At 65.4% G+C, this 24,393-nt stretch overlaps 3 protein-coding genes across 6 annotated transcripts in view; 2 read left to right on the plus strand and 1 right to left on the minus strand.

Annotated features, from left to right (window-relative positions):
• Positions 1-8,333, plus strand: part of ELL (elongation factor for RNA polymerase II) — a 34,128-nt gene extending 25,795 nt beyond the window's left edge. Inside the window, 5 exon segments of the mRNA NM_001012847.2 lie at positions 2,249-2,747; positions 3,720-3,786; positions 4,581-4,752; positions 5,491-5,535; positions 6,178-8,333. Of these exon segments, the coding sequence (NP_001012865.1) occupies positions 2,249-2,747; positions 3,720-3,786; positions 4,581-4,752; positions 5,491-5,535; positions 6,178-6,282 (888 nt within the window). The 3' untranslated portion in view covers positions 6,283-8,333.
• A 2,066-nt stretch (positions 8,334-10,399) lies between these two features.
• ISYNA1 (inositol-3-phosphate synthase 1) lies at positions 10,400-14,416 on the plus strand. Of its 4 annotated transcripts, none has more exons than XM_015300145.4 (11): positions 10,400-10,612; positions 11,210-11,334; positions 11,421-11,582; positions 11,700-11,829; positions 11,894-12,087; positions 12,164-12,313; positions 12,397-12,612; positions 12,802-12,966; positions 13,049-13,162; positions 13,252-13,469; positions 13,701-14,416. In XM_015300145.4, the coding sequence occupies exons 2-11, from the start codon at positions 11,221-11,223 to the stop codon at positions 14,032-14,034; spliced, it is 1,797 nt and encodes a 598-aa protein (XP_015155631.3). In that variant the 5' UTR covers positions 10,400-10,612; positions 11,210-11,220; the 3' UTR covers positions 14,035-14,416. The 4 variants fall into 4 exon arrangements, with proteins under 4 accessions (XP_015155631.3, XP_040509713.1, XP_015155629.2 ...); XM_040653779.2 differs by having other exon boundaries at positions 11,213-11,334; XM_015300143.4 differs by lacking the exon at positions 10,400-10,612 and adding an exon at positions 10,864-10,913.
• On the minus strand, positions 14,131-23,836 carry SSBP4 (single stranded DNA binding protein 4). Its single transcript, XM_015300146.4, has 18 exons — positions 23,612-23,836; positions 22,969-23,041; positions 22,800-22,861; positions 22,013-22,097; positions 18,628-18,717; positions 18,337-18,420; positions 18,205-18,261; positions 18,033-18,102; positions 17,888-17,958; positions 17,384-17,451; positions 17,251-17,296; positions 17,123-17,158; positions 16,979-17,033; positions 16,813-16,883; positions 16,658-16,736; positions 16,388-16,416; positions 15,776-15,877; positions 14,131-15,530 (listed from the first exon to the last, which is right to left on the minus strand). Exons 1-18 carry the CDS (start codon positions 23,665-23,667, stop codon positions 15,501-15,503), a joined length of 1,164 nt encoding a protein of 387 aa, XP_015155632.3. The 5' UTR covers positions 23,668-23,836; the 3' UTR covers positions 14,131-15,500.
• Positions 23,837-24,393: the final 557 nt, after the last annotated feature.

Genomic DNA, 24,393 nt, shown 5'->3' on the forward strand with positions numbered 1-24,393 from the left:
AGCTTGTTTTACTCATTGCTAATAATTGACTGGAACGAAGCAGTAATAAGTAGCTCCCAAACATGGCTGAGTTATTAAAAACCTTGACCTTTGCAAGCTAATTGCCGTGACAGAGCAGGAGCAGGTTGGTCAGCTCTGTGACTTGCTGAGATGCCAGCGCACGGAGCTGTGGAAAGGACATTTTAGCTGGGTTTCCACGCCCGTGAGCTGGGAGGGAGCTGCACTTGGTTGTGTGTGGAGCAGTGTGTCCCACTGGTGTGCCGTGCTGTCTCTGAGCACGGCTGTTCTCGTTCACGCTGCAAAATGCTGCCTTCCCTTCTCCGCTGTGGGTCAGCCCAGACAAGTTGAGTATTTATTCTCCTCCTGCCAATGGAATGTGTAATGCTTACTTGTCTGGACAGACGCACTGGGGATTAGTGGCAAGGAATATTAGCAGGTAAGGAAATTATGTGCTTTCTGGCAGTGAGAGGTAAGCAATTCTCCATTGACAACAAGAACCACGCAACTTGTTTGCCAAGTGCCTAATTCCAAATGCACTTTGTTCTGCTGCGGGCACGCTCCTGGTGAGCAAAGAATGGTCCCCTTCGAGTTGGCTTGGGAAGGGATGGTGCTCTCTTACCAGGTGGGCTTTGAGCTTTGTTTTAAACTGATTCTGTGCTTTGTGTGTTTTGAAAGACACAAAGGTTTTTGGGGGGATGTCTTCAGCTCTCAGTTACCTGATTTGAGCTCTGGGTGGTTGGCTGGTTTCTGTCCAGGATTCTTAATGAAATAGGGGCAACTGAACACGGATTAGTGGTGTTCCCAGCAGTGCTTCTCACATGGCCCATTGGGCAGCAGACCACAGCTGTCACTTTTTGATGCTCATTGTTGGACAGCTGTAGCTTCCATTTAGAGAAGGGATGCGCTCCTGATGGTCCCAATCAGCAGAGGATTGGGATTAGGTAGCTTTGCTGGATGTAGGGTAAGGTAAGGGGAGGGTGGCCGCTGTTGGGTCTGTGTGCTGCTCAGAGAGCTGTGGGCAGAGGGGATGGCTCCTCCTCTGGAAGGTAGGTGGCTGCTGGAGCGGTGCTGGAGGCAGGGCTGCAGGGCAGGCAGTGATGCTGCTGAGCCGGTCTGACTGCTGCTGCCACCCCTGGAGCTCCTGCAGCTCAGTCATCCTGATGGGCAGCAGCAGGATCTGTCACTGAGCGCTGTCACTGTGACCCTGCAGCTGGCAAAGAGAAATCATAACTGGGGGGAAAAGAAGCGAATTGGTGGCTCTGGTGCAGTGCAGCTGCATGTCCGGCCGTGCTGCTGGGATGGAGCAGAGTTTCCATGTGCAAACAGCCCTGCCTGAGACAGTAAAGAAAGCAATGAAATAGCCAAAAGAAATAGCCTGAACCAACCCTTGCTTTCCGCTGGGCAGAGGTGGACTTTCCATGGGCTCTGAGCAGTGCTGGGCAGTGAGGGGAAACCTGTGTGCTCCCTCTGCTCTGCGGGTAGAGGGATATTCAGGTCAGGAACCACAGAGCGTCCTGAGCTGGGAGGACCTGCAGAGATCACCAGGTCTTGCCCTCGGCTCTGCACAGTGCCACTCAGACCCTATCTGCAGGGGATCACGTCAGCCTGCATGATGTGCCTCATACCAACACTGCCAACATCCTCTTTAGGATGGGAGTCCGCAGCGACTGCTGCTTCCTCACCTCTTCTGGGAAATGCCCTTTGAGAAGAGGAAGGAGTAGTTGGGAGCTGAGGGCCGTCCTCCCATGGTGCACACCAAGCAGGGTTATGGGGGCACACTGCAGGCTGTGCTGCCAGCAGAGCAGCAGAACACTGCCAGAGCCCTGCGGGGGGACATGGGGGGCTGTGTGGGGTGCTGGGGCTGCATGCAGGGCTGTGTGGGGTGCTGGGGCTGCATGCAGGGCTGTGTGGGGTGCTGGGGCTGCATGCAGGGCTGTGTGGGGTGCTGGGGCTGCATGCAGGGCTGTGTGGGGTGCTGGGGCTGCATGCAGGGCTGTGTGGGGTGCTGGGGCTGCATGCAGGGCTGTGTGGGGTGCTGGGGCTGCATGCAGGGCTGTGTGGGGTGCTGGGGCTGCATGCAGGGCTGTGTGTGGTGCTGGGGCTGCATGCAGGGCTGTGTGCAGTGCCCGCTGCCGTTCTCCTGCAGCCGCCCCGGTTCTGCAGCCCCGCACCCCCACCTAGCGGTCACAGCGCTGCAGCCCGAGCCCTGCCGGCACTCAGGGATTTCCTTCTCCTTTTTCCTCCTCAGAAACGCTCCCAACCGCTGGAGTTCATCGATCCCTTGGCCAACAAGAAGCCCCGGATCTCACATCTGGCTCACCGAGCTCAGCCCACCTTCAACGGGAAGCTGAACGCCAACGGGAAGGACGTCCCCATCCCCGTCCCCTCTGCCGCGCTGCCGCCGGCGCTGCCGGAGTCGGTGAGCTCCTCCAGCTCCAGCCTCCCGGAGCTGCCCCGGCCCCACGACCCGCTGGCCGACGTCAGCAACGACCTGAGCCACAACGGCAGAGACTGCGAGGGCACGGAGCCGGCCGACAGGCTGAGCCTCCCCGCGCCCACAGACTGTGCGCAGACGAGCAAACACAATTGCGGCTCGTACGTAAAAAGCAAGAAAAAATCCAAAAAGCACAAAGACAAAGAGAAGGAGAGGAAGGAGAAGAAGAGCGAAGAGAAGTGCAAAGAGGAGAAGCAGGACTGTGAAGTAATAAAAAATGCTGACTTAGTTAGTGAGCCGCAGGATGCGCCAGGTACGTGCCCGGCTGCCCTTTGTGCTGGCTGCCGTTTCTGCCCCAGCCCCATCTGCGGGAGGAGGTTGCTGTGCCACTTCACATGCAGGCACTGCGTGCTTCGTGGAGTCTCAGCAGCGGCCCTGCCTGCAAATCAGCAGTGCTGTTCCTCTCCAAAGAGGCTGTCGGGTCTTTCCTGTTCAGCCTCTGGTGCTGCTCGGACCCACCTCAGACCGGGTCGTGTTTCTCCTCGCTGAGTGAAAAGCTTTATTAGTGCAGGGGGTTGAAAGGCAGACATGGAGACCTGCTGGAAGCACAGTGCTGCTTGATTGCCTACTTGTGTTTGGTGTTGTGATGATTGCTGGGTTGATTGGGAACTCTGCCATGAGATGTTAGGCACCAGATTGAATGCAGAAGGTGGTGAGTGCTGTTAGAGAGCTGTGCAGCCGCCTCATCCCGGCTGGAGGCCTCCCTGCTGTCCCCCACTGCCCTGAGCAGTAACAGAACAGTGCAGCTGTTGCTGCTGGGATGCAATGGAAGTGGTTTCCATCCAAGCAGTGTGTCTTCCAGGTCCTTTCTGATGGCTTTTCTTGTTCAGTTCCGGCGGGTTCCCACTGTGTGGGGCAGTGCAGGGACCTTCAGGGTCCTGTCTGCAGACAGTAGGTGGCACTCACAGGCAAAGCAAACCTTCCTTCGCCACCACCATCTTCCTCACTCACATTCTGCATCTTCCTGCAGTCCTTCCCAGCCCCTCAGTCCTTCACTCCAAGCCTTGGGGGTTTCTCCACCAAGCTGAGGCCGTGCTGCTGCTCGTGCTGACGCTGCTGTTGGTGGCAGCACCTTCTCCTCAACTGAAGGCAAAAGCAGCAATCCTTTAGAAATCATTATCTGCACATGGCAGACAGGTTCAGGAATTGACAGTTTAATTGCACAGAGGTTTAAAGTTGAAGAACACCTATAAGAAAGCTCTCATGTCTTTTGTTTCTTTTCCAGGTTTAAATGGGACATGCAATAACTCCAGTGTACCAACATCAACTTCGGACATGCCAGATTATTTATTGTAAGTTGCTTTATTGCTCCCCGAATGGCTTTGGGATCACACTGGGAGCTGAAAGTCACAATGTGGTTTATGTTGGGCTCGGGTGTTGCTTGCTATACTTTACAGAGCGGGATTAAAAAGAGGAAGAAGCCACACAGCCTTTGGTGTTGATGGGTTTTTCCATCCCAGAGGATTTGCTGCAGGAGGTCAGGTTTAGAGTCATCATTAAGGCATGAAAGGACCACCATTAATTGGCTCTTTTCAGCGTACCTCAGAGGTGCAGCTGGTAAACATGAGCTCCTGTGCTGCGTCCGGGTCACACTGGGTACCTTCAGAAGGTGGTGGAGGTGCATTCAGTCTGTTCAGTGTGGTTTCTTGTCCTAAACTTGCCACGCAGTCGTGCTGAGAGCGTTTTGCAGTGATAACTGAACGGCTCTTGTGCTCCTTTCGAGGCTCTGAGCGCTGGAAGCATCGCGCTCCTGCTGTCCCAAGGTCTGGCACGGATGCAGAACTCCACGTTCTGTGGGACAGCAGGAATTAGAAGCGCTGTGACAGTGCTATCTGAGTGCCCTCCCACACCCTCACTGCTCCCAGCCAGTACCCACACGTTGCATCCTGCCTCGTGCTGATAAGGAGTGCCTTATTGCACGCAGAGGTCAGGGCAGCAGCCCTGCTGCTTGTCTCTGTGCTACCGTAGCACAGATCCTAAGAGACCGCGTTGGTTTCCAACCTGTCATCCTGCTCTGGCACTGCAGTGCTCACTCTGTCTGGATGGCAGACGTGTAACCTGATGAACAAAATTATTCTCCCCTTAGAAAATACGCAGCCATTTCCTCTTCGGAGCAGCGTCAGAGTTACAAAAACGACTTCAATGCAGAATACAATGAGTACAGAGATCTGCACGCCCGGATAGAGAGGATAACGCGGCGATTCACGCAGTTGGACTCCAAGCTGAAGCAGCTCTTGCAGGGCTCTGAGGAATACAAGGTAGAACCAAGAAGCCCTTGCAGCTGAGGTGGGGATGCTGTGGTTCATGCAGGGCTGTGAGGTGTGGCTGCAGAACGGCGGACGGCTCTGCGGGCTGCTCTTCAAACAGCTCTGTGCTCCTTCGTTGTGGAGCTGGGAGCACATCACAGCACTTGCTGACAGGGGAAGGCATCCATGAGACAATTGGTGGCTGCAGCCAAAAGCTGCTGGAAGCAATGAGTGCATCCCAGCCAGAAAAGCCCAATGTGTGCAGATGGGAGCACACCGAGGCTGGGAGGGGAGTAGGGCACAGTCAGCTGCTGCTCTCCCGTCTTCAGCCTTAATAATGTAGCGTTATTCAGCTCCTGTAGCTCTCTGTTATCTTGAAATAAGCCTCTCTGAGTGCAGTGAGCAGATTTTGCAGAGTGCCTGTTGTGCTCAGCGCTCCCTCCAACGTCCTTCTGCTCATTGAGAAATCTTCCAATTCCCCACCAAAGTGTTCTTCACATCTCAGGGGAAAAATGAGTCTGAGCTGCAGAGGAATTGCCCATTATTTTGCCTGTGGGGTTCCATGGCTGGGGGCTGCAGTGGGGGCTGCAGTGGGGCAGTGCTGGGGTGCTGGCACTGCTGGGAGTGGGCAGCATGTTGGGGGGGGGGGGGGAGCAGGTGTTGCTCAGAGACGTGTGTTGCTCAGCTGCTGCTTTGGGTGGCAGAAGTGCTGGTTGGTTAGAGATGAATCCGTTACCTTTTCCTTTTCAGACCATCCACGATCAAATTTTACAAGAATATCGGAAAATTAAAAAGGTGAGTGCCAATTTCTGGCCATAAAGGAGGCTTCTGGGTGGAGCCCCATGGGGCTGAAAGGGGCAGGTCCTTGCCACGCACAGAACCCGGCCTCCAAAGCGTATCAGCACATCTTTGTTCAGCTCGAGCTTGTCCAAAAAGTGGTCCCTTCGTTGCTCAGAGAGGGTTTGTGGGCAGCTGTGTCTGCTCTGTGGGTGCTGGGGAGCATTCAGCTGTGAGCAGCACAGAGCAAAGGGATGGATGCAGGGGATGAGCTCCTCTGCCCTGCGAGTGACAGAACAGTCCCTATCGCATAGTGCTGATGGGCAGTGGGGTCCTGCAGGTCTGGGGCCACACTGCTGTGCTGGAGGGCGCTGAGATCACTGCCAGCTAAATGGGTCTCAGCGTGGGCCCTTTGCTGGGAGCAGTGGTTAAGCTGGGAGAGGTGGAAGTGCGGCGGTGCACACTGAGGCTGTGTGTGTTCATCATCTGCCCACGGAGCCCTGAGCCCTCCCACCCCCGAGGGGTTCAGGGCTTTGGGAACGGCTTCCCCAGTGCTGTGGGCTCTGCTCTGCATTCGGGCCCTCGGGATCCCCCTCTGAGCTGGGCACAGACGCAGCTCTGCTCTCACTTTGTGTCCCTCACGGCCGTTTCTCTTTGCAGACCAACCCCAACTACAGCCAAGAGAAGAACCGCTGCGAATACCTCCACAACAAACTGGCCCACATCAAAAAACTGATAGCAGAGTACGACCAGCAGCAGTTCTGAGCGGTGGGACGCAGCGCGGGGGCGCGGGGCTGTGCTGGGCGCTGCCATCCCTTCTGTTCCACTCACAGCTGAGCATCAGTTCCTCGTGGCTGCAGAGCTGGGGGCTGCTGGGGGGGCACTTGGCCTGCTCTGCTCTCGGCCTCTCCAAACACCGGAATGCGACCGACGAAACTCTGCTTATTTCAAGACACTTAAGGGAAATAAATGGCCTAAAGCACCCGGAGCTCCCAAAGCTTAAAAATCAGTAGTTTTCACGGATTAAGGTTTGCCATGAAGTGTAATCGCCCCCTGGCCCTGCTCTGCTGGGTTACAGACGGTCCTTCTGCCGGCGAGGAGATGGGATGCTGGGATGCTGCTGGGGCCCCTCCGCCACCTGCGACTGTTCTGTGTGAGCTGTGAGCTCCCAACGCCCCCAGAGCCGCCCCCGCGCTGTGCTCCCATTGCAGTGGCTGTGTGGGGACGGACAGACGGACGGATGGGGCTTTGTGTGTCCCCCCATTCCCCCCCCTCCCAGCCATGGCACTGCTGGGGCCGCGGCCCACCGCCCGCCTTTGACTTTTGTAGTTTTGTACCGAGGGCGGCCGATTTTCTGACTCGCTGCTGAGACTGTGGTCTATTTTTGTATGGAAAAACAAAACCAGAAAAAGGAAAAAAAGAAAGAAAGGAAAAAAAAAAAAGATAAAAAAAAAAAGATAAAAGGTAAAAAACAAACAAACAAAAAAACACAAAAAAAACCAACCAAAAAAGCCCCCAACCATCCCCTGCTCTCCTGCAGCCCTCCCTGCTGTTACACTCAGCAGTTCAGAGCCTTTCCCCTCTGCTGCAGCCGCTGCTGGGACGGACCGCAGCGTGGGAGCGGTGGGGCCGCGCGTTCCCAGTGGGGCGGCTCCGGCCCGGCTCCTCCCCGGCCTTTTCTTCTCCGGTTTTTCTTTCTTTTTCTTAATTTGGACTCGAAGGGAACATTGCAGAGCCCGGCCCGGGCGCCAGGAAGATGCCAAAAAGCACAAAGGTGCCCTTTGAATGCCGCCGTTCCTTTCTGCCCCATCCCACAGCGCCTTCAGCCCCGGGGGGAGCAGAGCAAAGGAGGGAAGCTCTGCTTTTCCCGAGCAGCTCTTCCTATTTTCCCACCTTCCCCCCTCCTTCCTAAACTACCGAATGGGTCCATCTGCTCTACCAAACCCAATGGTACCAATTCCATTCTGGTTGGATGCTTTGTGCCTCCCGAGATGCTCCGGGTGGGAGCGGCACCAAAACAACCACAGCACCAACAGAGCCACCACAGCACCAACAGAGCCACCACAGCACCACCACAGCGCCGCGGCCGAACCCTCCATGGAAACACTTCTGATCCCTCACAGTTGCAGTGGGGGTGGTTGGGGTCCTTTTTTTTGGCTTCTTGGGGTCGGGGGGGGTGGGGGGGGCGGGGATAGAGACGGATCCCCGATCTTTCTACATCCGCTATGAGATATTTTTGCAAACAGAGTTGTATACGAAGATGTATTGTGTACATTGACATGTATATTCTGGAACTTCTAAAAACAAATTTGAATATAAACAAAAAAAACAAAACAAAACAAAAAAAAAACCTGAAAATATTTAATGAATATCCAAACTGTGAGACCCAATTAGCAGCCAACGACTTCTCCGCTTCACTTTTCTTTCGGACTGCGTTAAAGGGCCGTAGTCGGATCTGCCTTTTTGTTCTCCCTTTTAGAGATGAGGCCGCTGGGCCAGGGCGAACCCCGCGCTTTTTGGGTGAATAGAAACCAGTTTAGGTGATTAAGTATGATCTTAACTTATTGATACTGTGTTTTACTTTGTAATATTGTACTGTGGATAAAACTATATTGAGCCATGGAGTTGGAGTTTACAAAGACAAAAAAAAACAAAAAAGAGAGCTTTTCACTTTGCCAAAACGTTACAATTTAAAGGCAGCATCGTCTTCAGCTTTCCTAATCTTTTCTTAAGAGCTCCAGTGTCTTTTTTGTACACTAAAAAAGCTGAATGCTGATTTTGCAACATATAATAAATTCACTGTATTGGGAAACGAGTGAACAATGCGGGCCCATCTTTCATTCCAACGCTTCGGAGCGCGGGGAGAACCTGGAAGGGGGGAATGGTCCGTGGTGGAAATGGGGTGGGAGTGGGAGACGTGAAGGCAGTGCTCCGTGGGGGGCGTCGGGGGAGCGGAGCGCCCACTGTGCTGCCTTTGGTGCTGGGGGGGCTGCAGCAGTGCCCGGAGCTCAGGCCTTCCTGCGCTGCGTGGAGGGGTCCCTGCAGCACTTCTGGGGTCCCTGCAGCACTTTTGGGGTTCCTGCAGCACTTCTGGGGTCCCTGCAGCACTTTGGGGGCTCCTGCAGTCGGCTTTGGGGTTCGGGGGAAGGAGCGCTTCCCCGTGGGCTGTGCCCGGGCCGGAGCTGTGCGCCCATCGCGGGGTCTTCTCTGCTTCGCAGCCCGAACTCCGCCTCCAGAACAGCGCGACCGCAGCGGGGGGAGCGCAGATGAGGCCGAGCGGCGCCCCCATCTCACGCAGAGCGGCTCCAGGTGGGGGCAGAGCCGCCCTCGCAGCCCCCGCCCGTCGCTGCGTTCCCATCCGTCACCCGGGGACGCCGTCGGTCCCGGCCACGTGCGGGGATCCCCGCTCCGAACGCGGGGTTCCGTCCCCTCCCGGTGTCCCCGGGCGCCTCCTCCGCACCCCCGGCAGCCGCAGTCGGGGTCAGCCGAGCACAAACGAACTCCGAGTGGAAATTTACTGCGCTCCCTCCGTGCCAGCGCCGGGCGGGCTGCGGCGGCTGCCCGCTTCTGTGCGCCCGTCGGTGGGCGGCTGCGGTTGCGGGGACGCCCGGAGCCCCCCGCGGTGCCGCCCCGAGGCGGTGCGGTCGTTTTCCCCGCAGCGGCCCCGCGTAGCGCCCGGTGCGGACACAGCGCTGCGGGCCGCTCCGTCTGTGGGGCTGAGCGCCTTTCCCGGCGGGAGGAGGAACTTCGTGAGGACAACTGCCCCCCTCATCCCCCCCAACCCCGGCACGCTCGGATGGAGCCGTTCTGTCCGTCCGTCCGTCCCTTTGCACGCGTCCATCCGCCCTCAGGTGCGCAGGTCCTGGAAGGTCACGGCAAAAGGACGCGGGGACGGGGATGGGGACGGCAAAGGGGGAGCATCGCACACCGAGGGAACAAAACCCGACGGGGACGGACGGCGAGGAGTGCATCCCCGCGGGCGCAGAACGGGACCTGAGCCCTCCCGGGGGGGTCGTGAGACGGGGGTCGCGGTGCCATTGCTGCGGGGCCGCGCCGGTCGCCATGGCTGCGCAGCGTTGGGCCCCCGCCAGCCCCGAGCCGCGAGCGGAGGCGTTGGGCACGGAGCCCACGGTGCGAGGGAACAGTGCCGCGTGGGAGGGGTGGGAAGGAACAATGGTGGGAGTTGTGGGAGGGGGGCAGAAAAAAAGAAGAAGGAAAGCAGTGGAAAAATACCAGTTCTCGGCCCCTGGCAGCGCTGCCCGGACCCTCCCCGCCCGATGGATTATTGTACAAAGAAATGTTATTTTTGTTTCAATAATTTGCTGAGGCGCTGGAATTCCAACGCGGGGTTCGTTTTGTCCTCTGAGGGAGCATTGTTCCTCCAGCGCCCGAGGTCTGCACGGGGCCTTCGGGGCCGCCCGCATCCCCCGCTCCCGGAGGTGTCCCCCCGTCCCGGCTGTGTTTCCCCCCCCCCCCCGCCCCCCCTTCCCGCAGCCCCGACGCGGCCGCTCCCCTCGCGCTGTGCGCGCTGCTCCCGGTGGTCCCCATCCCCGCTTCTCCCCCGCGGAGCCGCAGCCCGGGGCGGGGGGTGGGCGGCGGCCGAGCTGTCCTCACGCCTCGCGGGGAGCGCGGGTGGGGGAGGACGGAGCGCCGGGGGGGGTGGGGGGGGGGGTTCGGGGCGTCGTTCCGCTCCGGGGGACGCTTTGAAGCGGATTCTTCCCATTCAAACGGGAACCGGGACCTCCTCGCCGTCCCACCGCCCGTCCGTCGGTGACGGGGACCGAGCGGGACGGTGCCGCCGGGCGTCCCCACGGGGCTCTGGGATGGCCGAGCCGGGGGCTGCGGGGGGGGCTCAGGGGGCGGGAGCTCCGGGACGCGGTGCCCGGGCGCGGTGGCACCGTGGGAGCGGCACCGTGGGAAGGCGCCGGGCCCCCCCGCCGCTCCGGAAGCCGCCGGCGCGGGGCAGTGAATGGACGGAAGGCAGCGGCGGGACCCCCCGGCCCCGGTGCCACTTCCCCTTCCCGGGTCAGCGGCCGCTTTCCCTCCTGGAGGCGGCCCGTCCCGTCCCGTCCCGTCCCGTCCGCTCCGAGCGCCGGTGAGAGCCCGGGGAGGGGGGGGGTGGGAGGGAACGCACCGGGCCGGGGCTGAGCGGGGGGGGTCCCCGTCCGGGGTGGCGCTCGGTGTCCCCTCCCGAACCCCCGGTACCGGGGCACGTGCGGGCGCGGGGCGGGGGCCGGGGGGGGAACCGGGGGGGGATCCGGCGCCGATGGAAAGTTTTGGGCTGGGCGGGGCCAGGGGGGGCGGGCGTTGGGAGCCGCTTAAGGGCGGGAGCGGAGGGGGAGCCCCGGCCGCGCTCACATCCCCGCGGGGCAGCGCCGGCAGCCGCCCGGCTCCAGGTGAGTGCCGGGGGAGGGGGGGGGGCTCCGCGTGTCCGTCTGTCACCCCCCGCGAGGTCGGCCCCGCAATCCGCGTCCCCTCGGCGGCCGCGCTCGGTGCCGTCCCCGCGTGCCCCGCAGCGCCCGCTGCTCCCCGTTGGATCGGAGATTTCGCTGTCCCCCCCCGCTGCCGCCCGCGTACCCCGTGCTCCCCTCCCTCCCTCCCCCCCCGCGTGGCGGTGTCCCGGGGTCGGGGTCGGTCCCGTCGTTCCGCGCCGTGTCCCAGCGGGAGGGGGTCGCGTTTCCTCCCATCCCAGCAGCGGGAACAATGGCAGAGCCCTTCGTGGTGGAGAGCCCCGACGTCGCGTACAGCAAAGACTTCATCGAGGCGCAGTACACCTACAGCACCGCGCACGTCTGCAGGGAGGGCGGTGTCACCAAGGTAGGGGGCGCGGGGACACCCACGGATGGCACCGCCGCGCCGCCCCGCTGGGTGCCCACGTCCCGACCCCCCCCCCCGTGCCGCAGGTCCGGCCCTGCTCCACGCGCTTCACCTTCCGCACGGCGCGGCACGTCCCCCGCCTGGGGCTGATGCTGGTGGGCTGGGGGGGCAACAACGGCACCACGGTGACGGCGGCCGTGTTGGCCAACCGCCTGGGGCTGTCCTGGATGACCAAGACCGGGCGCAAGGTGGGTGTGGGGGGAGGGGACGGCCCTGCCGGGTCCCCTCGTTTTCAGGGGGGGGTTTGGGGGGATGTTGGGCTTTATGGCGGTCGCTCACCCTCGCGTTCTGCCCCCCGCCTCTAGAAAGCCAACTACTACGGCTCGCTGCTGCAGGCCTCCACTGTATGCCTGGGTGCCGGCCCCACCGGCGACGTCTACGTGCCATTCCGGGACCTGCTGCCCATGGTGCACCCCAACGACATCGTCTTTGATGGTAGGAGGGGTGCTGGGCTGGGTGGGGGTGGGGGGCCGTGCGCTGAGCGTGACCCCATCCGCAGGGTGGGACATCTCCTCTCTGAACCTGGCCGAGGCCATGCGGCGCGCCGAGGTGCTGGACTGGGCGCTGCAGGAGCAGCTGTGGCCGCACATGGAGCAGATGAAGCCCCGGCCCTCCATTTACATCCCCGAGTTCATCGCCGCCAACCAGGAGGAGCGGGCGGACAACGTGCTGCGTGGCTCCAAGGCTGAGCAGGTGCTGGGGGCGGTGGGGGCGCACGGGGACGGCGGGGGGGCGCCGCGGTGACCTCCCTGCATCCCCACCCCCGCAGGTGGAGCAGATCCGAAGGGACATCCGGGACTTCAGGGCGAGCAGCGGGGTGGACAAAGTCATCGTGCTTTGGACGGCCAACACCGAGCGCTTCTGTGATGTGGTGCCGGGGCTCAACGACACCGCCGACAACCTGCTGAGGGCCATCGAGGTGAGGGGGCGGGGGGGGACGGTGGGGGGGGGGGGGCGTGGAGGGGATGTGCCGCAGTGCTGAGCCCCGCGGTGTCCCCGCAGCGAGGCCTGGAGGTGTCCCCATCCACGCTGTTCGCCGTGGCCAGCATCCTGGAGGGCTGCGCCTACATCAACGGGTCGCCCCAGAACACCTTCGTGCCGGGCGCCGTGGAGTTGGCAGCGCAGCGCCGGGTCTTCATCTGCGGGGATGACTTCAAATCGGGGCAGACGAAGCTGAAGTCGGTGCTGGTGGACTTCCTGGTGGGCGCTGGGCTGAAGGTGCGTTGGGGTGGGACGTGGAACTGGGCTGACCTGTCCTCCTGGCCTCCTGTCCTCCTGGCCTGTCCTCTGGGATGGGGCACGGAGCCGGGTTGACCTGTCCACCACTGATGGTCTTCCAACTCAATGACTCCATGGCTCCCTCCCACGGTTCCCTCTGCCCCCCCCCCCCCCCCCCCCCCCCCCCAGACCAGGTCCATCGTCAGCTACAACCACCTGGGGAACAACGATGGGAAGAACCTCTCAGCGCCGCAGCAGTTCCGCTCCAAGGAGATCTCCAAGAGCAACGTGGTGGACGACACAGTGCAGGCCAACCCGGTGCTGTACGGCCCGCAGGACAAACCCGACCACTGCGTGAGTGGGCTCTGAGGGGGGGGATGGAGGGGGGGGGAGGGGGTCTGCAGGGGGGCGGGCGCTGACGGGGCTCCCCGTGCAGGTGGTGATCAAATACGTGCCCTACGTGGGGGACAGCAAGCGTGCATTGGATGAGTACACCTCGGAGATCATGATGGGCGGCACCAACACCATCGTCATCCACAACACGTGCGAGGTGCGGGGCTGTGGGGCCGGCGGGGGGTGCACCCCTCTGCTGGGCTCACCGTGACCCCCCCCGCCACCGTGACCCCATCCAACCCGCAGGACTCGCTGCTGGCCAGCCCCATCATCCTGGACTTGGCCATCCTGACCGAGCTGTGTCAGCGCATCACCTTCTGCACCGACAGCGACCCCGAATTCCAGAGCTTCCACAGCGTCCTCTCCATCGTCGCCTTCCTCTGCAAAGCCCCCCTGGTGCCCGAGGGGACCCCCGTCGTCAACGCGCTCTTCCGGCAGCGCAGCTGCATTGAGAACATCCTGAGGTACCCACGGGGGTTGGGGGGGCCGCGGTGACCCACGGTGGTGCCCACGGGGGCATCCGGGGGTCCCCATTCCCAATGCAGAGGCGCCCCGATGGTGCCCCCGTTACCCAATGTTTGGGGTCTGTGGTGTTGGGGGGGGGGGGGGAAGGCTCAACCCTACGGGGTTCTGCTACTCGCCCCATACCCGGGGGTGCCAGTGCCCCCCCCCCCACCTCCCTCTCCCCCCTTCAGGGCCTGCCTGGGGCTGCCCCCCCAGAACCACATGCTGCTGGAGCACAAGATGCAGCGGCCACCGCTCGGCCCCAAGCGCTGCTGCCCGGCGGGGGCTGCGTGCCCCATCACCCCCAAGAAGGCGGCGCCCCCCACTCAGCTCAACGGGCACCCCGGCACCCCCCGCCCCCCCCCCTCCACATCGACGGGGCCGAATAACGCTCAGCCCCGGGGATGTGCAGCACCCCCCCCTCCCCCCACCACCAGCAGGGTGGGGGTCTCTGCTGTATGGGGAGGGGGTGTGTGGGGGGGAAGCTGTGATCTGGGCCCCCCCCCGGCTCCCACACCAATGTGACACTGTGAACCTTCGTACCACAATAAACCCACAACCCCCCCCCCCCCCCCTCCTGCTTCCTGCCCCCCCCGGACCCCCCCAGAACCAAACGGCGCCTTCTGAAAAACATCAGCTGACATTTATTGATGCGGGGTCGGTTGCTTTGCTCCTTTTTTTTTTCAGTTTTTTTCTTTTTCTTTTTTTTTTTTTTTGTCATTTTCATTTTTGGGGGGGAGGGGGGGGGGGAAATCTCTTTTTCTTTTTTTTTTTTCCTTTTTCCTCCCCCCCCCCCCCCCCCGGGTTTTGTTTCCATAGCAATGCTTGCTCTATAGACCCGGGGCTAAGAAAGCGGGGAGCGCTTTCCCTACACAGAACAACTACGGGGGGGGGTCCCGGCTCCAGGCTGTACAGGGGGGGGCCGGGGCGCGCGGTAGAGGATGGGGGGGATGGTAAAAGTTGGGGGGGGGAGGCTGAGGTCCTTTCTGATACAAAAGAGAAGGAAAAGGAGGAGAGAAAAAAAAAAACAAAACAAAATCCAACCCCAAAATCCTTCATTAATTAAAGTTTCTTTTCTAAAAGTGGTCCCTCGGGGGGGGGCGGGGGGGCCCCGGTCTGCCGCTCGGGTCGGGGGGGCAGGAAGATCACAGTGCTGTCTGAGCACGCAGACGGGGCTGGGGGGGAGGGGGGGCTGCTCTCTGCACTGGGGGTGCCCTATAGAGCTGGGGGGGCTCCAGGGAGGTATGGCTTGACACCCCCCTCTGCTCAGCCTGGCAGGAGGCCGCTGGCTGGGGGGGGGGCTGTGCTGGCTCTGCGCCCCCCCCCCACCCCCGTGCTGCGGCTTTGGCAGAGCCACAATGCGGCTGCCCCCCCCCGCCTTCATGTGATTGGGGGGGGGGTTCTGCCCGCTGGGGGGGGGGCGGACCCCTCCAGGCAGTGCTGTGGGGGGGGGGCGGGGGGGCACTGCTCCACAGCATCGCAGCTCATTGCAATGCAGTGTGCAACAGACAGCACAGCGCTGTTCGTTTCTTTAGGGGGGTGGGAAGGGAGCAAACTGCGACCCCCCCGAATAAATACATCCCCCTCCCTCCCCCCCAGTGCTGCGTGGCCCAGAGTTGGGGGCAGGAGGGGGGGCTCACAGGAGAGGATGCAGATTCCCCCCCCCACCTTGGGCTCCCTCCTGCCCTCTGCCACCGCTGTGTGCCCAAAGGGGGGGGGGCCGGGGGGGTCTCAGCCGCGGTCGCCACAACGGTGCAGAGCTCAGATTCTGATTCTCCTTTTTTTGGTCATTTGGTGGTTTTTTTTAAGGGGGGGGTGTCATTTTTTTTCCTTTTTTTTTGGGGGGGGGGTGGTGGTGGTTTGTTTGTGTGATTGCTGGGGGCGGGTTTGGGGGGGGGGGGGGGGTTATTAAATACAGAAAAATTAATTATGGGGGGTTTTTTTGGCACCGCGGGGGGGCGTCGGGTTCTCGGCCGGCTTCGGCGCTGGGCTCACACGCTCATTGTCATGCTGGGCGAGTACTAGAGAGACCGGAGACACCACACGGTTAGCGGGCCGGGGGGGGGGGGGCACAGCAGCCGGGGGGGTCCCATCCTTACACCTCCGGGATGCTCTGCCACGGCCGGACCCCCTCCGGCACCGGGGGGGACCTCCATGGGTCGGCCGGAGCTCTGCAGGCTGCCCGTCCCCCCCGGCAGCCCCGACCCCCCCGCCCTCTCCGTTTGCCCCCCCGGGCGCCCCCGGGGGTGACCGTGGGGTCCCTTACGCTGTCGCTTTGGAAGGGGTTTAAGAAATTGGTGCCCATCTCGGCGTCGTCCCGCGGGGTGCCGGGGGGGTTGGTCAGCCCCGCCATGTTACTGGGAGAGCTCTGCAAAAAGGGGGGGGGGGGAAGGGGGAGTTAGTGGGGGGGGTCCTGGGGCGTGGCGTGGGGGTCGTGGTGCACGGGCAGGGATGGGGGGAGGGGTCCTGGGGGTGATGTGCAGTGCTCACGTATATGGGGGGCATCTCGGTGTATGGGGGGGGCTCTGCGCTTTAGGGGGGGGGTCTTCAATGCATGGGGTTCCCAGCACGTGAGGGTCCCAGTGCACCACCTCCCTTTGTGCACAGGGGTGCTGCTGCATGGGGGGCTCCGGTGCACGGGGTGGGGGGGGGGTCCTGGTGTATGGGGGTCCTTATTCATGGCTGGGGGGGATCCCAGTGTGCAGCACTGCACGAGGATGTCGCCGTGTGTGGCACTGCTCGTGCACAGCTGTGGTGGTGTCAATGCATGGGGGGGGAGGGGGGGCTCCAGGGCATGGGAGCGCTGATGGGAGGGGGGGATTTCTGTTTGTGGGGCAGGGAGGGGGGGGGTCCCAGCACGCGGGGGCTGCACACTCACCTTGGGCAGCCCATCCATGTCCCCAGAGCCTGCAAAATGACGGCGGCGCTGTCAGCGGCCCCCCCAGCCCCTCTGCCCCCCCCGCCCCCCCGCCGTGCCCCCCCCACAGCCCTGCACAGTGCCCGGCAGCCCGCAGATGGAGCTCACGGACTGCAGGATGAGACTGCTGTGCTGCAGCACCGCCGGTCCCAGCGGAGGGGGGGGGGGGGGGGGCACCTTGTTTGGGGGAGGGGGGCGGGTATGGATTTTGGGTGTGGGGGGGGCACCCACCTAAGGATCCGTTCATGTGATGGGGCTCCATTGCGCTCATCCCGCTCATGGGCCCCTCCGGCCCCGGCCCCATTGGGAACTGCAAACAAAGGGGGAGTGAGGGCAGGGAGATGGGGTGGGGGCCCCCCCGGCACCCCCCCCATGTCATCACTCACATTTGGCCGGGTCCCCGCCGGCCCGATGGGGTTCATCATGGTGTACATGTTCTCACTGGAGTTGGTGGAATCTGCGGGGAGCATTGGAAAGGGGAGGGGAGATGAGTAGGGCCCCCCCCAAACAACACCTCCCCCCAACCGGGGCACACAGCAGGGGGACACTCACCACCGGGGCTGGGCATGATGGGGGTGCCGGGGGGGCCGCCGCCGCCGGGGGGGCCCTGGGGGGACAGAGAGGGGATAGAGGTCGGGGGGGGCATATGGGATCACCGCCAGCACAGCCCCCCCCCCGTGCCTTCCCCATACTCACCACGTAGTTCCCGGGGGATGAGGAGGAGTAGGTGATCTAGGGGGGGCGGGGGGGGCAAGAGGAGGGGTCAGCATAGGGCGTGTAGCCCCCCCTCACCTTCCCGCCTCTCACGGCCCCCCCATACTTACAGAGTTGGTGTTGGGGTTTGGCCACGGCCCGCGGCCACCGGGACCCCTGGAAGGGAACGGTGGGAGGTGAGGGGGGGGGGGGGGTCTGGTGCCCCTGTCCCTGTGCCCCCCCCCGTGCCCCCCGGTCCCTTACATGTTCATGGCGGGCATGCCGGGGCCGGCCAGCGAGCTGGGGGGGGGGCGCATCCCACTGCCGTAGGTCTGGGGGGAAATGGGGGTGAGTGGAGGCTGAGACCCCCCCCAGCCCACCCGCAACTCCATTCCCATCCATGTCCCAGCCCCATTCCTGTCCACTCCCCCACTGCTGTCCCCAAACACAGCAGCTCCTCATCCCTTTCCCGTCCGCACTCAGACTCATCCCTTCCCTCTCCCCATCCCCAGCTCTATCCCCAACTCCCCCCCCCCTCTCTCTTTCCCCATCCCCATCCAAATCCCCATCCCCACCCCCACCTTTCTGCCCACAGCTCCATCCCTGCCCCCCCCTTATGCCGTCCCCATCCCCTCCCTTCTTCCCATCCCGGTCCCCCGCACCACCCACCCACCTCTCCATCTCCCCGTTCCCACCCCATCTCCATCCCCTTCTCCCCCCACAACCCCCTCCCCCATCATCCCATCTGCCCCCCCCCCACCCCCTCACCTGTGGTGCCATGCCGCCCATGCCTCGGGGGGGGTTCATGCGCTGCATTGGGCCCCCCATGTTCGGATGCCCTGCGCAGAGGGAGGGGGGGTGGGTGTGAGTGCGGTGACCCCCCCACAGCACTGGGGACGGGACCCCCACTCACCCTGTGCCCGCGCAGCCGGGTCCATGGCGTTGGGCAGCAGCGGCTGAGAGCCGGGGACACCCACGGGTGGCTGCAGGGGAACGATTTGGGGGGGAGGGGGGGTCAGGGCACAGCGGGACCCCTGCAGGAGCTCTGTGCCCCACCGGGGTCTGACTGCGGGGGGGAACCTCACCTGGTTCATCCGCAGCGCGGGGCGGGGGCCGCCGGGGTACCGGGGGGACATGAAGGGCTGCAAGAGAGGATAGGAGCGGTGAGAGGAGGGGGAGGTGGGGGGGGGGAGGGCTGGGGGGGCAGCCGGCCTTACCTGGGGGTGCGGCCCCATCATGGGGGCGGTGGGGGCGTGGGGGGGGGGCTGAGCATGCGGCGATGGCTGTGAGCCCGGCGGTGCCTTCGGGAGAAACAGAGTTGGGGGTGGGGGGGGGGGGGGGGGAGGCAGGGGGCATCACCCCCACATTTGGAGGCTGCAGCATAGGGGTCCCCAGTCTGCTCCCAGCTGCACACACACACACGTGCGCACACACACACGCACACGCGTGCACACACGTGCAGCCCTAGTTGTGCCACAGCAGCTGCTCCTGCACCCCCCCCAGCGTACCTGGAAGAAGCCGGGGGGCATGGGCCCCCCCGCCATGCCATCGCTGGGGGGAAGGTTCCCCATCACCGGGCTGGGCGCCGCCGCTGCGCTCTGTGGGGAAAGGAGAGCTCAGCACTGCGCCCCCCACCCGGGTCAGCACCCACCCCACCCCACGGAGCTGCCACGTGCCCACCTGCGGCCCTGGGGGGGGCTGCGGGGGCGCTGTCATTGTGCCCCCCGTCAACTCTTGGGGGGGCCATCCCATCTGCACCGACCCCACAGCCGCCCCACGTCCCCAACCGCAGGCGGGGCTGTGGGGTCAGCGTGAGAGCAGGAGGGCAGTGTGGGGAGAGTGGGGGCGATGCCCACCCGTGGGCCGCAACGGGGCTGCGGGGGGGGGGGGGGGGGGCTGCGGGGGGCTGCAGGGGGGCCCGGCCCCTCTCTGCTGCCAGCCCCGCTCCGGGGGGAGCTGTTAAGCGGGGAGGAATGCGCTGCCTTTCCGCTCGGCCCTGCGCTGTCTCTGCCACAACTGGATTCAATTTGGAGAGGAGGAGGAGGAGGGGAACGGGGGGGGGGCGGGTGGGGGGGCGGCGCTGCCCCCTCCTGCGGGGGGACGGGGGGGGCTCCGCGGGGCCGCCACCACCCGGGGGGGACCCCGGTGAGCGGGGGGAGCTCTGCCCGCAGCGACGGAGCGCCCGGCACTGCGGGGAGGGGGGGGCCGCGTCCCCACCACGGGGACACCCCGGGCGGCCAGCGCGGCTCACGGCCGGCACGGGGACGGCGCTGCGCCCCACGCGGTGCTGCGGCCGCGGCTCACAGCGGGGATCCGCCGAGGGCGCACAGCGCACAGCGCACAGCACACAGCGCACAGCACACGGCGCACAGCCCACGGCCCGCGGCACCCGACGCACCCACGCCGCGCCCGGCGGATCCACGCCGCCCCGCTGTGGGTCACGGGGGCGGTCGGGGCTCTCCGCCGCCCCACGGCGTGGACGCGCACGAAGGCGGCGGGTGCCGGGGGGCTGCGGGGGCCCCCACCTCATTTATCAGCCGCGGGATCGGGGCCGGGCCCAGCTGAACTCACTTTACAGCCATGCACAAATCATTTGCAAGACAATGGAGAGTCTGTGCAGGCAGCCAAAACCAACAGCGCCGGAGGCCAGGCAGCCCGGCACCCCACGGCCCCCCCACGGCCCCCCCAGCGCCGCAGCCCTGCGCATTCCTCCCGTTAACCCCTCGGCCCCCACCGCCCCCCACCCCGCAGCCCTCCGCGGGGAGGAGGTGATGGAGGTACGGGGTGAGGAGCGGCGGTGGGGTGGGGGGGGCGACGCTCAGTTCTGGAGGATGGAGAACGCGGCCGTCGCGCACCGTGGGGTGCGGTCCATCGCGGCAGCCTTTGTGGCACCCGAAGGGCACCGCGTGGCTCCACGGCAGAGCCCGACGTGCGTCCATCGCTGCTCCCACCCAGCAGCCCCCCCCCCCACCCCCACCAGCAGCACAGCGCCCCTCCAGTGCCCCCCACGGTCCAGCCGCGCTCCCCATCCTGGAGCTCAACGCGGTGCCCATCCCGGAACCCCCCACGGCACGGCCCATCGCTGCACCCACCGCTGCGCCCCCCCACGGAACCCCCCCAGGAGCCCAGCACTGCATCCATCACAGAGCCCACCGCGCAGCCCCCCCCCCCCATGGCAGCAGGGCCGATTTGGCACCTCTCGGCCTGCAGGGTGGGGCAGGGGGACGTGAGCTCTGTCCCCTCCTGGGATGGGAGTCTGCAGTGTCCCCCCCCCCCAAGTGGGTGCCCCCACATTTCGGGGTGCTGCGCCCATGGCCTCGGGGTCAGTGTTCGACCTCTGCCCTGCACTGGGGATGGTGCTGACCCCCCCCCACCCCTCCTCAGCCCCACTCCGTGGTGGGGCCCCCCCGTCCCCCCCAGCCCCGCCACGCTCCCAGCCCAGTGATGCAAAGCAGGAGTTGCCATGGCAACAGGTTGGGGAGTTTCAGCTCCTCCTGCAGCAGCAAGGTCAGGAGGGAGGGAATGGGGGGGGAGGGGCCCACAAACGGGGGGGCAGCAGGCCCTGAGGTGGGCTGGAGGCCCCGACAGCTGCTGCCCCCCACTCCCCCAGAATAAAGGGTGGACCCCCAGGCCCCGTTATACCCATGGTGATGCGGGGTCACCGTCCCCACGGTGCCACCAACAGCGTGCGCTCATGGGGGGGGCTGTGCACACCCCAGTGGGGGGGACACATCCAAGCAGCCCCCCCCCCAGGAAGGGCACAGAGACCCTTCACGATGCCACAGCTCTGGGAAGCCCCCATCCAACCCCCGGGCACTGAGGGATGTGGGCGCTGCGGGCACTGCTCCCCGTTTTGAGGGGGGGGCTCAGCCTCACAGGGCCCCCCCCATCCCGGTCCCCAGCGCCTGGGCTGCATCTGTGAGGCAGTGCCATGGCAACGGGCCCTGACCTGCACCGCCAGCCTCATTAATTCCAGCATGGCAATCAGCGCCGTGCAGCGGGGCCGGGGGCGGCAGGGATGGGGGGGGCTGCGGGGGGGGGCACACGGTGCTGCAGCCCCAACAGCCCCCGCGCTGTGAGCCTCGGGGGGGACACGTGTGGCAGTGATGGGCGCTGGGGGTGGGGTGCTGAGCAGCACAGAGCGGGGGGGCAGAGCATCCTGCAGCACCACAAGCCCTGCATCCCACAGCAGGACACACAGCACCCCCAGCAGCACAGACCCCGCATCCCCTTCCCCCCCCCCGGGCACCCCACACCATATGCTCAGTATGGGGTACCGCAGCCCCACACCACAGCTCTGCACCCCGCAGCATCCCACGTCCATCGCCATCCCTGTGGGTACCACAGCATCCCGCATCCCATGGCACCCCCAGCACCACACCCCCACACCCCCCCCCGCATCCCATGCAGTCCTGAGGGTGTCCTGCCCCACCCCCCCCCCCACCAACACAGAGCAAAGAAGGAGGGGGGGCAACAAACACTGGGGACCCATTGAGGTCACCGTGCCCGCCCAGCATTGGGCACAGAGCTCATCTGCTGGCAGCTCGTGGGTTGGTGCGGGGGGGGGACACTCTCCAGCTGTCCCTATGGATCTCAGTGCCCCCAAATCCCCCCCACAGCCACACACATCCCCCTCTCCTCATCCCCATCGGTGCCAGCCGGCGCTGGGCACCCCGCAGGGCACAGGGTGGCACCGGGGGGGGGCACCGGGGGGGTCACAGCCCAACCCCTGGGATTACCCCTCCCGGTGCTGTGCAAAATAGGTCAGCGCTGTGCAGGGAGGTGGGGGCTGGCACTGGGTTTAACCCCCAGCGTGCCGTGTCCCCACGTCCCCAGGGCACCGATGCGGTGTGTGGGGTGGGGGGTGCACGGGGTCTGCCCCCCCATACTCACGTAGTCGTGGAAGGCTTTGGCCTCACTCGAGTGCTCACACGTCTCACGGCGGTCGGGGGCTGCGCAGTAAAGGTCCCAGAAGACGCTGCGGGGGGGGGACGCAAAGCGTCAGAGCCCCCCCGCTGTCCCCACATCCCCCCACAGCCCTCAGCCCCATCCCGGGGCTATGGGGGGGGGGGAGGGGGCTGAGCCTGGCCGCAGTTGAGGCGTTAATGAGGAGTGGATGTGGGGCGGGGGGGGGCACAGGGCTGGGCTCGTAGCACCGCTGTGGGGTGGATGGGGTGGGGGGGTCCTGCCCCCCCCCGCAGTGTTTGCCTGGAGACGGTCGCTATGCACTGCAGCCCAAATTCCTGGGCCCTGACATCAGGAGGCGCATCCTGGGGTGGGACGGGATGGGGTGGGGGGGCCCCAATGCTACACCCCCCCCCCCCACGGCGAGGTGATGGGGATGGGGGGGCAGGACGGGGCGCAGCGGTGTTGGGGTGCCGTGGGGCCAACAGGGGGTGATGAGGCTGAGCCCCCCATTCCCCCCCCCCCAGCAGTGGGTTATGGGAAGCTGCTGTGGGGCGGCTCCTGGGTGCCCATCCGAAGTCAGGGGGGGACATACAGTGTGCGGGACCCCCCCCCCCCCCCCGAGCGGAGCTTTGTGCTCTATGGGGACGGCCAAATCGGATCCAGCTGTGGGGCTGAGCGGCGGGGCCGCGTTTGGGGGGGCGGCTGTGAAAGCAGAGCGGTGGTTTCGTGGGGTCCGAGGGGGCGCTTCGGGGACCCCCCCGGCCCCACTCACCACCACCAGGAGTGCAGGAAGCCCGGCGGTTCGCCCAGCGTGATGTTCTTCTCCCATCGGATCTGCGGGGCAGAGCGACGGTCAGAGCCGCGGGGGGGGGCCGCGCTCGGGGCCGATGTGACACAGACGGTGCGACCCCCCCGACCCCCCCGCGGGGCGCTCCGCTCACCTCGGACAGGAACGTCTGCGCGGATTTCTGGGCTCCCACGTGCAGGAGGTACTCATAGACGTACAGCGCCAACCTGCAGGGCGGGACGGGGCGGCGCGGTGACACCGGGACGGCGGCGGGGCGGTGCGGGGACACCGCGCGGGGAACGGCGCCGTCGGCGGACGCGGCCACGTGGGCGGCGCTGCCCGGGGAGCCCCGCGGCCCCAACCGGCCGACGCCGCGCCGGGACCGCCGCCCGCGGGGCGCTCAGCGGGGACGGCGGTGCGGGGCGGAACACCGTCCGGGGCGCCCCCACCCGCGTGACGCCGCCGCCCCGAGGGGACACCGCGGGGACGGCGCCGGGAACCGCGCGGGGACCCCTCGAGGACCCCCCCGGGGGGGCGCCGCGCGGAGCGGCTCCGGGATCCCCGCGGGCTGCGGGTCGGACGGCGCTCCCGGAGCCGTCGGGGGGTCGCGCAGCCCGCAGCCCCGCGGCGGTTCGGTTCGGTTCGGTTCCGCTCGGGGCGCTGCGGGGCTCTCCGTCCCCGCGGTGCCGCCGTCCCCGATTCCCGCGGCGGAAACCCCCGCGAAAACTTCCGCGCGTCGCTCCGTCCGTCCGTCCGTCCGTCCCCCCCTTCCCCCCCCCCCCGCCCCGGGCACTCACTTCTCGCGGGCCTGCCCGTCGGACGGCACGCCGCAGCCCTTGCCCTTGCCGTACATCCTGCACGGCCCCGCTGTCACCGGCAGCGCCCCGCCGCCATCCCGGCCCCGCGCTGCGCCTCGGCCCGGCCCGGCCCGGGGGACCTTGAAACCGCCGCGCGGGGCCGGGGGTCCCCGCAACGCCGCCGCCGCCGCTCCCTCCCCCCGCGCGCGCGGCTGTTCCAGCAACGCCGCCCCCCCCACCCCTCCGTCCCGGCGCCGCTCCTCCTCCGCCCGCGCGGCCGCTCTTAAAAGGGCGATGGCGGAGGGTTAAAGGGGGGGGGGGGGGGTCCACAAGGGGCGGTGGGCGTGGAGTGACGCGGGGATGGGGGGGGGGGGGGCGCGCTCGGGGGCGTACACGCGTGGGTGAAGGCACGGACGTGAGGGGGTGGGCGGGAGGGAGGTGGGCGCGAAGGGGGTGCGGAAGGACGCGGCCACGAGGGGTGCACGCACGGCGACACGAAGGGGGGGATGCGCGTGGGGACGGACACGAGGGAGGGCAGACGCGCGGGGGGGGACGCGGCCGCGAAGGGACGGACGCTGAGAGCCGGGAAGGAGAGGGGCGGACAGGGAGGGACGGGGGGGGGGGATGTGGGCGCGGGGAGGGCGGGGATGGACGCGGACGCGGCACGGCGGGGAGCTCGGAACGGCCGCGCCACGCGTGATCGTGGTGGGCACGGGGGGGGGGGGCGCGTGTGCACGTGGCCGTGCGCTCGGGAGGGGGCGTGCGCGGCGTGAGCGGCGCTT

Source organism: Gallus gallus, chromosome 28 (assembly GCF_016699485.2).
Source record: "Gallus gallus isolate bGalGal1 chromosome 28, bGalGal1.mat.broiler.GRCg7b, whole genome shotgun sequence".
Taxonomy (NCBI): Eukaryota; Metazoa; Chordata; class Aves; order Galliformes; family Phasianidae; genus Gallus; species Gallus gallus.